At 37.1% G+C, this 14,085-nt stretch overlaps 1 protein-coding gene across 1 annotated transcript; it reads right to left on the reverse strand.

Annotated features, from left to right (window-relative positions):
• Positions 1–13,254: 13,254 nt before the first annotated feature.
• On the reverse strand, positions 13,255–13,813 carry LOC145066661 (uncharacterized). The gene is made up of 2 exons (XM_079013946.1): positions 13,705–13,813; positions 13,255–13,631 (listed from the first exon to the last, which is right to left on the reverse strand). Exons 1-2 carry the CDS (start codon positions 13,811–13,813, stop codon positions 13,255–13,257), a joined length of 486 nt encoding a protein of 161 aa, XP_078870072.1.
• Positions 13,814–14,085: the final 272 nt, after the last annotated feature.

Raw genomic sequence — 14,085 nt, forward strand, 5'->3', positions numbered from 1 at the left:
TTGGAAGGCCGAAGGCCCACATGCCGATTTCACAATTTGGATTTGTCAAATTTCGTTCAATTTAAAAAACAGAATTAGGTGAAAGTTATATATTACTACAACCGTAAATAGTTAGGGGTGGAATTGGTACGGTATTAATTTGTTTTTTCTTAAACCGTGTACCATATCAATTATATTTGGTATAAAAATTTTGCTACCGGTGCTGTACAAAGTTTGATTGGTACAAATTGATAATGATATATACAACTTCTTTTAACTATTGTAAGATCTTAAACTAAAAAAATACATCAGGTAATTTCCACATTTAGTAAAGAAAATAGTATTGTAGTTCTTTTAATTTATAAAAGAATTTTATTGAAAGTAAAGCTAAAATAATGTTTTAATTTTTTTTTAACGTGGTAATGACTATTGACTATTGCGACCAAATAATTTATATACGTTTTTAAATATGTAACACTAAACACAATTAACAATTGAAATTTAAGATTTTGTTTATATATATATATATATATATATATATATATATATATATATATATATATATATATATATATATAAAATTGGTTGGTAAGGTATTACCATGGTATTCAAACTTTTGTACCATTACCATACCAAGATTGTTTAATTGGTACGGTACTACCAACCAAACATGTTGGCTACCAGTTTTTTTGGTTCGGTTGGTAGTATGTGGGTTTGTTTTTTATGGTACAATTTTGACAGCCTTATAAATAATAATAATAATAATGAAAAAAACAGAATTAGGTGAAAATTATATATCCTGAGTCCTGTGAAAGAACTGGTTTACTACATCTTACATGACCGGGTTTGAACGAAGCTAGACGTCTATGAAGGCGAACCCTTCAAAAGGTTAATGGGACACTTGAATGTATCATTACTAAATCAGACACAATTATCACCTGCTCCTGGCCCTACATGAATTTAGTGTGCACCCTGCTGCGTAATCTCCAAATCTACTCGCCATCAATCAACTATAATCTCAAATTGCAAAATAAGTCTCAAGGTTCTATTAATTGATTATCTAACCCCTTGTCTTTTATTCTTTAAAACCTTGATAATAACCCCACCACCCGACAACCTAAAATTGAAAAGACAACCTAAAATTGAAAAAAATGGATAACCAATCTATAGATATGTGTATATATACAATTACAAAATGTGATTAGACTTTCAGTGAAGTAACTAAAGTATAACCCCCGGGGAACATATAAAAAATATACATGTAAATGTATAAAAAAGTTGGCACTATAAAAAAATAAAGTAACATAAACAGACTTAGCATTATTGCTAACATTTAAATGTTTGAAAAAAAACAAAGAAACACTTGAATATCTATAATAGTTGAAGGACCTCTTTATAAACATAACTTTTTGTTTTATTAGTTGGACAACCTTCCTCGTAATATATGAGTACCTTCAATCCATTTTCAATTGTGATGTGAGAAACAAAAAATATATAACTGAAAATGAGTGAAGACAAGCTTATGCAAGTATAATCCAACATTTGATAATTATTGTCATTGACTTTTGTTAGTGGCCATAACAAAATAAACTACTATAGGGAATTGCCTCCGCTGAAAACAGAATGAGATTCTTTCATTAGACGGAGTTAAATTCATGCAATGTATATAAGTAGTCTCCATAAAGAATCTATCATATATGATTCAAGCTTTAATGACGTTTCTTCCAAGCCTAACAATCTATAATCTAGTACAATTGCATAGTCCTTTGGTTTGGTCGATATTACAAAGTAATATGACTGGAACACCTATTTTTAGTGTAACTTTATGGTTGGAAATTCTAGATGCCTTAAAATCATTCAACACAACCGAAGAGTAAATTGATTCCTCAAAAAAACCTGGTAACTCTGTATCACGTAAAGAATTTGAACTCATATGTTTTCCCTTCATCTTTCATCGATCCTAAAATGTAGTCATTGGTAGCATCAAATTCTTCATTTGTAGAGACCAAAATAGCTTTATCTTGAAATATGATTGATCATCAAGATGATTTTCAAAGCATAGATAAATGATGGATACAATTGAATGAATATGGTCACCTATAGAGCGAACAACAACGTCTTCTGGAAATTCAATTTCAGCTTCACCATCATTAGGGCCGCCAATATTACCATCACCAATTTTAACAATCCACTCATCAAATGCTTTTGTCTCATCCAAATCTTAGTTATACAACCAAAATAAATCTCATGTTTATGGTTAAATGTAAAACTGTACATCAAGCCGTAATTTGGACGAATATGATGCATGCACAGTATCCGAACAATCGCCTCTTTGTATTGCTAGAAGAATTTGTCTAAAGCCATCTCCATATAAAATGGTCTTGCCTCCAAACGATTCTTAAAGATAAATACCTACAGAGCAATGATATCCTCTTTGTTGACCATATTTGATGTATAAACTTCATTGTCGTTGAATTGTTCGTCAGAGTTCAGTAATACTTTTGTATTGGCATGTGATATCCCTCTGGACAATGCCACATAAAGTTGGCCATGCGTGAAACCGATTCTGGGAGATAAATACCTACATTTGGAATTGTTTCTCCGTAAGCTTTATTGATTGCAATCACGAAATATAATTTGATTAGAAATTGTTTTCTTATCAGCTTGAATGGTAACATGTCATCTTCATGCGGACATAGAGGAAACCTTGGACCAAATCTCTAGATAGTTTATTTTGACTATTAGTGATGCAACGATACCAAATAGTTTCTTTTGATGATAAGTTTCAGACGACTATTTAGGGGCTTAAGGTTTACAGGGAGGGTGTGTTGCAATAAATATTAGCAAATTGGTTAAAAATGAGACTTATTTATGAATGCAAATTTTCATATGTTATTAGCACGAACATGCTATACTTTAAAGAACACGTAATATATTTTTCTTGTATCATCTCTTATTCATATATAAGTATACATTAATCCTAAAAAATAGTTATTTTGTCAAAATATCTGTTTAAAAACTAAAATAATATATGAAATTTATTTTAAAACAGGTAGATGCTAACACTCTTTTTCGTAATATGATTTTCATATATGAAAAACATAAACCATGATTACTTTTATAATTTGAAAAATTAAAACATGATTTCTTTTATATATCTAACAAAATTTTGTATAACAAAACTTTAGAACATAATTAATCGTTTAAAGATAATAATGAAATATTGAAATAAAGAATCAATTATTTGGTTGCTATCTTATTTTTATTTTTATAAGGTGATAATCTCGTTATGTCTTATTTAAAAACTTATATTATAATATAACTTATATATATATGATAAATACAAAATAAATTAATAAATTGTTATCATTCTACATTTTTTTTTGCAAATTTCAATACTAAAAACAACTTTTCCCTAGAAAATTGTCATATTAATGACCTACTAATTAACAATTAAATTTATATAGTACATAAATGGTTCACATGTGAACAAAAGTACACAAATGGTCCGTATTTGAAATGTTTTTCTTACATAAATGGTCTATTACGCGAAAAAAATGTACTTTCCATTAATAAAATATTTTGAAAAAAATCCTATTAATTAACTCTAATGTAGAATTTTTTTTTTCTAGAGTAGCCAAAAAGAATACAGAGAACAATCGTTTAAATGAGGTTTAATATACAAAAAATATAACTTTCCATATCAACTAAAAATAATCCAAAAAAGTCATTTTTTAAGAGTATGATGCTATATATGAACTTTTTTTTCAAAGTTTAATATTAAATGCAATTTTTTTTCCAAAATAGGTCATAATATAAGGTTAAAAGAACATATTGTAAAATATTTATCGATCTACATGAGCATTCCATCAATACCCAATAAGGTATATAAATCATGCCTCCTTCTGTAATGAATTCCAACGCCCCACAATGTGGAATCCCCTCAGTCGCAACATTCCATAATTCAAACCACATCCGATAATCAATATGAAGAGAAGCCGCAATAAAAAAATAATAATTGTCACCATCTTATACAAATATTAGAGATTATTGGGGCATTAGATAGTGTAATAACTTGCAATTAAATATAATTTTCAAATAAAACTTAGCATGAGAAACTAACCAATGTGATCAAGGGTCAAAAGAAGGCATTATAACTAAAACATAAACAAAGAACTATTAGAGATGAAACATGAAACTTTAAGGAGAAACATACAAATTTAAACCGTGAAGGATAACAAAAATCGACAAGTATATTTTTTAAGTAATTTAAACTAATATATTTTTAAAGTAATTTAAACCGGACCGCAAGTTTATCCCAATATTGTTCCCTTAAGCATTTCATCGAATAGGTAGTAGACAGGTAGACCGAACAAAATTTCCAACTATCCAAATCAAGATCTCAAATCGTAACACATAAAAAAACGAAAAAAAAACAAATTTGTGATTTTAACAACCAAAAGCAAAGGATATGACATACACTGTGTATGCGTCTATCGTTTATAATTTGATTGCTCAACTTATTGAACAATTCGTCAAAAGTACGCAAAAATGGGGAATCTCATAGAAAGATCCGATTCAAAATTCTAAATAACACAACTGTGACAATTAATTTTCAAACCACAAAATTTGACACCCTCATAACATAAAAATCAAAATATATTTTACTTACGTTCACAAGAACCCAGATGAATTCGACAATTTCTGTTGTTTGTCAACTCAAATTTCGACCTACATAAAATCTAAAAAAAAAAATCAAACAACTTGAGTAACAATCATTTTCATGTTGTCACCACTTTAGCATAAATATCGATAAATAGTACAAATATTAGTTATCAAGAAATAAACGTATATGAGATGACTCAAAAGTTGTCAAGTGGAATTTGAGTTACTTGTTTTCTTACCTTTATCTGATGTATTTATAATTCCAGTCGTTCAACTACAAATCTAAATCGTTAAGTAAAAATCAAAACAACATGTTTTCCCCCATTTTCTTCTCCACTACAAAACTTAGGTTAGATATACTATGTAAAGAATTGAGGGAGGCGGGGTATTTTTGTATTTTATTTTTTGTGAGATTTAATTATTATTAATAGAATTCCTTATTTAATTCATTTTATTTGTGGTGATATTTAATTATCATTAATAGAATTCCTAATTTAATTCATTTTATTTTTGGTAAGATTTAAGTGTCATTAATGGAATTCTAATTTAAAACGTAATATACATTTTATAAAATCTATTGACAAAAATAAATGGATTGACAAAGACGATGTCATCAAATAATCCAAAGGTGGAAAATATATGATTGAAATGCAATCAATGATCATGATTTCTTCAGTTTAGAATTAAAGGTTCTCTTTTAATAATATTTAGAGATTACAACATGTATAATTCATTTGGTTGTAAATAGGAAGTCATGTAGACGAATAGAGATGTCAACGGGGGCAAACGGGGCGGGGAGTGCATCTCCCACCCCCGCCCCCGAAATTTCCCTGTTCCCCTGCCCCCGCCCCCGAATCCCCTTTATTACCCCCGCCCCCGCCCCTGTTCCCCCGCCCCCGATTGATTTTGGGCTAAAAGAAGTTGTTATTTAGGCTAAAATAAGCTATTTTTAGGTAAAAAATAATCATATATAGCAGAATTTTATATGTTAAAAATAAAAAGTTATGGCATTTTAAAAAATTATACTAACAACTTAAAAACATGTTTTTTGATGAATTTTGGAAGCTCAAAATCATGTTATTGTTTATTATATTTATATAATAAATATATGTGTAATTTATTAATGGGGTCCCCATGGGAATTTCGGGACGGGATTGCCTACCCCCGCCCCCGCTCTCGAAATTAAAACGGGGGTTAACCTTGCCCCCGCCTCCGATTTTTAAAAAAAAATCCCCCAAACGGGACGGGGCCCCCACGGGAACAGGGTCCCACGGGACTTTTTGACATCCCTATAGACGAATAATATTAAAACTTGTTTTTATATATATTTTAATTATAGAAAGCTATTTTTTAAACTAGCATTTAAGTAGAATGAATATTCTTTTTAAATATTGTTATGGGCAGGATCTTTATTTTCCAAACATTTATAATGACTATATTCCACTTTCTTTTTCTCACATGTGCAAAATTAGTCAACTAAGGACTTATTCTCAAGGAAGAATCGTCTCAACCAGACAAAAGACCAGGAATACCAAGTCAAACAACGCTTATATGCTGATTCTCGGAGAATCCTAGAATTATCGGACTTTTTTTTATTAGCATTAGACTATAAATAACACTTGTATTACACACACAACACATAATTAGCTCATCTACGGTATTTGTACTTACATTTACACATTCATCTCTGTAATCAACATTTTTAACAACACACGATTAGCCCATCTACGATATTTGTACTTACATTTACACATTCATCTCTGTAATCAACATTTTTAATCAATAAAATCATCAATGCAAGTGATCATTAGCACTTCTCAAGGTTTTGTGTCGGAGATCTTAACAAGGATCAATGACTTTCTTTGTAAACCCTCGTGTTGTCTTTGATGGGTTTTGAGCATAACAAACAAAATCTTATGTGTGCATGCAACCCTAGTTGTTGATCTATGTTTTCTCTAATTGAACATACAACTTTGAACATCAAATAAAAAACCCTAGGACTACTAGTATATTTTCGAAATTACTATCTAGGGTTAAGAAAACATACCTTGATTGTTATTAACAAATAAGAAACAATCCTTGTGTTGTTGAAACCTTGAGAACAAGCACCACAAATGTCATGCCTCTAGTGGTTCACACCCAATGCTAGCAAAAGGATGAGAGAGGATAGAGGAGAAGGGAGCTAAGAATTTCGGCTATCTCTCTAGGGTTATGAGTGGCCGAAAATCCTTAGGGGTAAGGGTCTATTTATAGTCTAACAAGGATGTCCTGGATAACCCTAATTTGAATATAATAATAATATTTCAAATTGGTAATTATCCGGCTCCTTATTTATCCACATGGGATAATCTAGAAACCCTAGATTATCCATATAGAATATAACGACCCAAATTCTCAAGTATTTTTTTTTCATTTTTAATTAACCAAAAATTCCCATAGAAAATAAAAAAATCATGACAGTTGTTCTCAAAATTCATAACATCAACATTTTATTTCAAATATCAGAATGTCCGACAAATCAAATGTCGGAGAGTGCACGTCGCGTTATCATACATTGTCCTTGCCCTTAGGATCTGAAGTACCTGAAACAATCAACAAACTATAAACTAATGCTTAGTGAGTTCCCCAAAGCATACCCCACATAATCCACATAACCATATAATCCATATCAATCACAAGCCATGCATATAAACAAATAAGGATGCCCTGAACACCCTCCAGGGTCTTACTCCAGGATACCATAGGCACCCCCATACGATCTTACACCTATGTGCCATGGGAACCCCTTGGTATTACTTGGAATGTCATGGGCACCCCTTCATGGTCTTATAGCCAAGTTTCATGGGCACCCCCATGGTCTTTACCTGGAATGTCATGGGCATCCCCATGGTCTTTCATACAATACACAGAAATAACTAACATACCACATAACATATAACCAACTAATTTACCACATATTACTATATCAACTAGCATTCCACATAACACATAATGGATCGGCCTTGGTGCCTTCGACCCATTGGTATGGTGAGGAGACTCACCTCTGTCTGCTGAATCCGAAAGCCACTCTCCTAATTGTGCGTGACCACCTGTGCTGAACAATAATACCATTAACCCAAGGTTAGGGTTGAACATAATCCAATTAAAGGACCCAAGCCCCAAGTCCTTTCCTAATGGCCCAAAAGTCCCCCATTGCTAATGGCCTAAAGTCCATGTCCAAATATCATTAATGGGCCTCATGGCCCAATAAAGTCCAACCATAACAATCATGGCCTAAAATAGATAAATTGGCCCACTAACTCAAAACATGACCATGCCCAATGATTGATTAGGGCCTAAAGGGCTTAAAAGCCCAAAACAAGTCCAAGCCCATCTGAGTGCTTACGCCCTGCGTACCACTCTTGTACGCTTAGCGTACCGAGTCCCCGAGCTGTACGCGCTACACTACTCCCAACATATAAACAAATTAAGCACCTTTTCCATTAAGTGCTTAATACTTGATGTTCCCACGTCCAATCTTTAGATCTTAGTCCATTAAGATGTCCTAAGGCATAAAGTTGGCAACTTTATGCCTTTGCATGTCCCATATGCTCCCAACAACACATTAAGACCTTTCCAAGAGCCTTAATCCATGCATGTGGTCAAAACACCCATCACGACTCCATTTTTATGCTATGAATGGACCAAAGGACTTCAGATCTATCCTCCTTAAGCTTTGGAGTTGCTCAAACTCTCAAGAGGTAGTTCAAGAACACAAAAAGGGACTAAAGAGAAAACCCTAGATCTAGGAATGAAAATGATGACCAGGGTGAAAGCTTTTTACCATTTCAAGCTCCCTAAACTGCTCAAAATGTGAGACCCAAAATCTCTTCCTCGTTCAAGCTTGATTTCTCCTCTTCCTTGTAGCTAACACACCAAAAGGATGGTGTTTAAACACCCACAAGCTCAAGAACACACTCTCTAATGATTTTAGGATTTTCAGGGACGTTTAAGGGTGAAGGAGGCTGATTAGGGTGAAGCTCTAATGAGATAAGGATGCTTATATAGGTCTTAAGTCTGGAAATTAGAGTTTAAACATTCGTCACGTATGCCCAACGTATGTTTTGACCCTCCGTGATCATCCATTCATGGTACGCTAAGAGTACTCATGAAGTATGCCCATCGTACTTAAGGGACTATTATGCAATATTTATAATTTCAAGGGATTCAAAGGTAATACCTGATTTGGAGTGTTACAACTCTCCCCCACTTAAGCTATACTTCATCCTCGAAGTATGTAGACGCCAACAGACCGGGGTAATGCTCCCACATCTCATCCTCTGGCTCCTATGTCCATTCAGAGCCTCTTCGGTGCTGCCATTGCACCTTCACCTCCTTATTACGAAGAACCTTAGTTTTCCTATCCAAAACCACAATGGGTCTCTCAATGTAGTTCAGGCTCTCATCAACTTGAATGTCGTCCAACGAAATAATCGCGACCTTGTCAGTGACACACTTCCGAAGCTGAGACACATGGAAGGTGTTGTGAATTTGGCTAAGCTCGTCCGACATATCCAAACGGTAAGCCACCTTGCCCACCTGGGCCGAAATCCTGAACGGACCAATACATCGTGACCCTAACTTGCCCTTCTTCCGGAACCTGATGACTCCCTTCCATGGCGACATTTTCAGTAACATAACGTCCCCCACATGGAACTCAAGATCCGATCGACACCGGTCAACATAACTTTTCTGACGGCTCTGTGCGACTCGCAGCCGTTTGTACACCTGCTGAATCAACCCGGTACTCTTGAGCACTACCTCGATGCTCCCCATGACTCGGTGTCCAACCTCTCCCCAGCAAACCGGGGTCCTACATCTTCGACCATACAACATCTCGAATGGAGGTCGGTCGATATTATTATGATAACTATTGTTATATGAAAACTCTGCTAGTGGGAGGTATGTATCCCAACTTCCTCCAAAATCCAACACGCATGCCCGAAGCATATCCTCGAGTGTCTGGATCGTCTTCTCGCTCTGGCCATCAGTCTAAGGGTGGTATGCCGTGCTGAAATGCAACTGAGTGCCTAGTTCCTCGTGGAACTTCTTCCAGAATCAAGATGTGAATCGAACATCCCGGTCGGAGACTACTGACACTGGCACCCCATGCCTAACCACCACCTCTCGTACGTAAATATCCGCTAATTTCTCCGTGGACATGCTCTCGAAGATCAGAATAAAGTGAGCACTCTTCGTCAATCTATCTACACTAACCCATATGACATCCACACCCCTCGCTCTCCTCGGTAACTTCGTGATGAAGTCCATGGTGATCTATTTCCATTTCCACATGGGAATGGGTAGCGGCTGAACCTTGCCATGGGACCGTTGATGCTCGGTCTTGACCTTCCGGCAAGTCAAGCACCGCTCTACAAACCAGACGATCTCCTGCTTCATGCAGGGCCACCAGTAACTCAATCTTAAGTCTCTATACATTTTTGTAGCCCCTGGATGTATAAAGAACTTGGACTTGTGTGCCTCCTCCAATATCTTCTGCCTCACTCCTCCAGATGCCAGAACCCACACTCGGCCACATTGGGTCAAGAGACCCCGACCATCCCAGACGAACAAAGGAATATGTCCCCGTATCTGATCTAACTTCCAATTTTCTTTCGTTAAACCCTCCACTTGAGCCTCCTTGATCATATCCAACAAAGGAGAGATCACTGTCATCCTCAAACAAATGTTCCCAATTGGAGAACCCATTGTCTTGCGGCTCAAAGCATCGACCACCAAGTTGGCCTTCCCTGGATGGTATTCGATCTCACAGTCATAATCTTTCAGCACATCCAACCACCTCCTCTGTCGCATGTTTAGGTTCTGCTGATCCATCAAATACTTTAAACTTTTTTGGTCAGTGAAAATGGTGCACCGAACTCCATACAAATAGTGCCTCCAAATATTGAGGGAAAACACCACTGCCCCCAATTCCAAGTCGTGAGTGGGGTAGTTCGCCTCGTGAGGCTTCAACTTCCTCGAGGTGTACACGATCATATGCCCTCTTTGCATCGGTATGGCGCCTAACCCCGTGATCGACGCATCAAAGTACACTACCAAATCATCCATCCTCCTCAGGTAGTACCATAATCAGAGCGTCACATAACCTCTGTCTCAGGGTCTCAAAAGCCAGTTGCTGATCCGGGACCCATCGAAATGTCACATTCTTCTTGGTCAGGCAGGTCAAAGGTACCCCGATCTTGGAGAAATCCTGGATGAATCTCCGATAGTACCCCACTAGACCCAAGACGCTACGAATCTCAGATGCGTTCTTTGGTACTTCCCACCGCATCACTGCCTCAACCTTGGCTGGATCCACCAAAATACCTTCCTGGTTGATGATGTGCCCCAAAAACTGCACCTCTCGCAACCAGAAATCACACTTTGAGAACTTGACATAAAGCATTTCCGTTCTTAGTGTCTCCAATACCTCCCTCAGATGCTGCTCGTGCTTCTCCTTGGTCTTAGGGCCCGTTTGATAGTGAGTTGACTAGGTCTGGGTCAGCTATTTTGGCTGACCCGGTCTAGTCAGCACGTTTGATAAATCCCAAATTTTACTGATTCGGTCAGCATGGCTGGCCCAAGGTACTTACTCGGTCCGCTTTCAATATATGGCTGACTGGAAAAAAAAGCCCATGTTTCCCTCTTCTGCCCTTGGGAGCTAAAAGAAAAACATACAAGAAAACACGATTCCTTCACTCCAGCTCGTCATCCCCATCGACGCAGCGTGTTCAACATTTGCCTCCTACAAGATCGACGCTTCAATCCGACATCTGCGTTCTCCGGCCAGAGCTGCTTCAACAGAGGTAAGCAACATCTGTTTCATCTTTTTTTAAACCACTTGATCGATTGTCCGTTCTTCCCTTTTTGTGTATAATGTATGAAATCAGAATTTGTTTCTTAAATGAGTTATGAAAATCTTTAATCATTATTCTTGCTTGTTCTAATGTTATGAAATTAGAAATTGTTGAAATCAGAATTTGGAAGTTGGAGTTTACTAGAATGAAATCAGAATTTGAAGTCGGGAGTTGCAAGTTGGAGTTTTGTATGAATGAAATTGTTGAAACAAAATTCTGGAAAAAAGTCCCTTTTGATTGGTAGAAAAAAATGAGTGCAGTTTCTTCAATCGGAGATGATGACCCATCCTTCTATCATGTTGGTTTGTGATTCAAGCACCAAGCTAATTCCAAACTGGTTTATGAGGTCAGAACAAGTTTTATGATCATTTCGAGTTTCAGTTTATAAATGTTGGAGCCAAAACCATGATTGAATCCGATTTATATATGAAGTTTGACGCTGATAAATTATTTGAAGGAGGAGATACATTTCAAACTAACGAGTGTTTGAATGATGGTGGTGATTTTCTATTCATTTATAACATAGCAAGATTAGGGAACTTCCATTATCGATTTAACAGTCCACCTGAGGGATATTACTATGTTGACCTTCATTTTGTTGAAATGATAAACACATTTGGTCCTAAAGGGATGAGAGTGTTCAATGTATTCTTGCAGGATGAAAATGCAAGTTTAATAATCAATACCCTTTTCTTTAACTCAAATGTCAGCAATTCATTAGAAAATATTTCAATTAAAAATTTTTATTTTCCTTTTTTTTAACAAGTTCTCTCAAATTTAGACATCATTGGTTGACTTACGAGTTTCTGTTAAGAACAATGGAGCAATTGTAATTTTTTTATTGTTTTATTTAGCATAATAGACAACATAAGGGTAGTATGGTCATTTTTCTTCATTCAGCACAGTCAGTCGAAGAAATAATCAAACAGATAAACTCAGTCAGATGTGGACTCAGTCAGAATTTCTAACCCAATCAACTTCTAACCCAATCAGGTCTAACCCGGTCAGCAACTATCAAACGACCTCTTAGAATGGACCAAAATATCATTGATAAACACGATCACTGACTGATCTAACATCGGTCTACCCACCATGTTCAAGATATCCATGAACGCTGCTGGGGCGTTGGTGAGCCCGAATGGCATAACCACAAACTCATAGTGCCCATACCGAGTTCTGAAAACTGTCTTCGGTATATCCTCATCCCGAATCCTCATCATATGGTACACCAACTGGAGATCAATCTTGGAAAACCAAGATGCACCCTATAGCTGATCGAACAAATCATCGATCCTCGGGAGCAGATAACGGTTTTTCACCGTTAACTTGTTCAGCTCCTGATAATCAATGTGTGACCCATCATTCTTTTTCACGAATAGGATCGGTGCTCCCCACGGGGAACTTCTTGGATGGATAAACCCCCAGTCTGGCAACTCCTGAAGCTGCGTAGATAGCACTTGCATCTAGGGTGGATCTAGCCGGTACAATGCCTTGGCTATCGGAGCGGCACCCGACACCAAATCAATGCGAAACTCCACTTGCCTTTCCGAAGGCACTCCAGGAAACTCCTCGGGAAAGACATTCCGATAATCTCGTACGACCGACATACTACCCAAATCTGTCGTAGGCTTAACCCTCGTATCTGAGATGTACATAAAAAATCCAGAACAACCCTGATGGAGAAGTCTCCTAGCTCTTGCTGCTGAATAGAGGGTTAGCCCATGCGAGGCCCTCTCTCCTTGAATAACCAGTTCCCCCCACCTGGGGTTCGAACTTTTACCAGCTGGCGCTCACAATCTATCATGACCCCATTGGTCCCCAACCAGTCTATCCCGATAATCACTTTTAGCCCTCGCAGTGGTATCAGAACCAAATCAACACATAACCTCTCCCCAAACACATTCAGGACACAGTCCTGATATTCCCTAGTAGCACTCACGGTACAGTCATGCATAATCTCATCCTCTAGCTGGGAATCCAGAGTCCCCGGAGCATCCCAAAACTTCTTGCTAAGCGCAAGAGATACGAATGATCGGGTAGCTCCCAAATCGAAAAGAACATGAGCTGACATACCGTTGACCAAAAAGGTCCCTATATAATTGCACACATATATGTACATATAAGCATAATCAAATAATATCAAACAAGAAAATAGATTACGTACCAGCCACGACGTCTGGTGCAGCTCGAGCCTCCTCCGTGGTCAGCTGAAATGCGTGTCTCTTTACTGTTGGAGCTTCCGCCTTGGCAGGGTGGCCATCAATGATCCTCATTATGGCGGGTGTAGGCACCGCCACTGCTCCTCCTCCTCCTTGCAACCTCAGACAGTCATCCCTTTTATGTCCGATCTGGTTGCAGTGGAAACAAATCAAGCCCTTCTTGGGGCAATCCCTACTCATGTGGCCCTGCTGTCCATATGTGTAACATCCGGAGCCCGCTGCTCGACAAGCCCCATTATGCGGCTTACCGCACTTGGCACACCGGCCACAACCCTACTGGAAGAATCAGAGGTCTTATGCTTTTTATCATGACCTACAACTGTATG

The sequence above is a fragment of the Lactuca serriola genome, chromosome 8 (genome assembly GCF_051521515.1).
Source record: "Lactuca serriola cultivar US96UC23 chromosome 8, Lser_US96UC23_V15, whole genome shotgun sequence".
Lineage (NCBI taxonomy): Eukaryota > Viridiplantae > Streptophyta > Magnoliopsida > Asterales > Asteraceae > Lactuca > Lactuca serriola.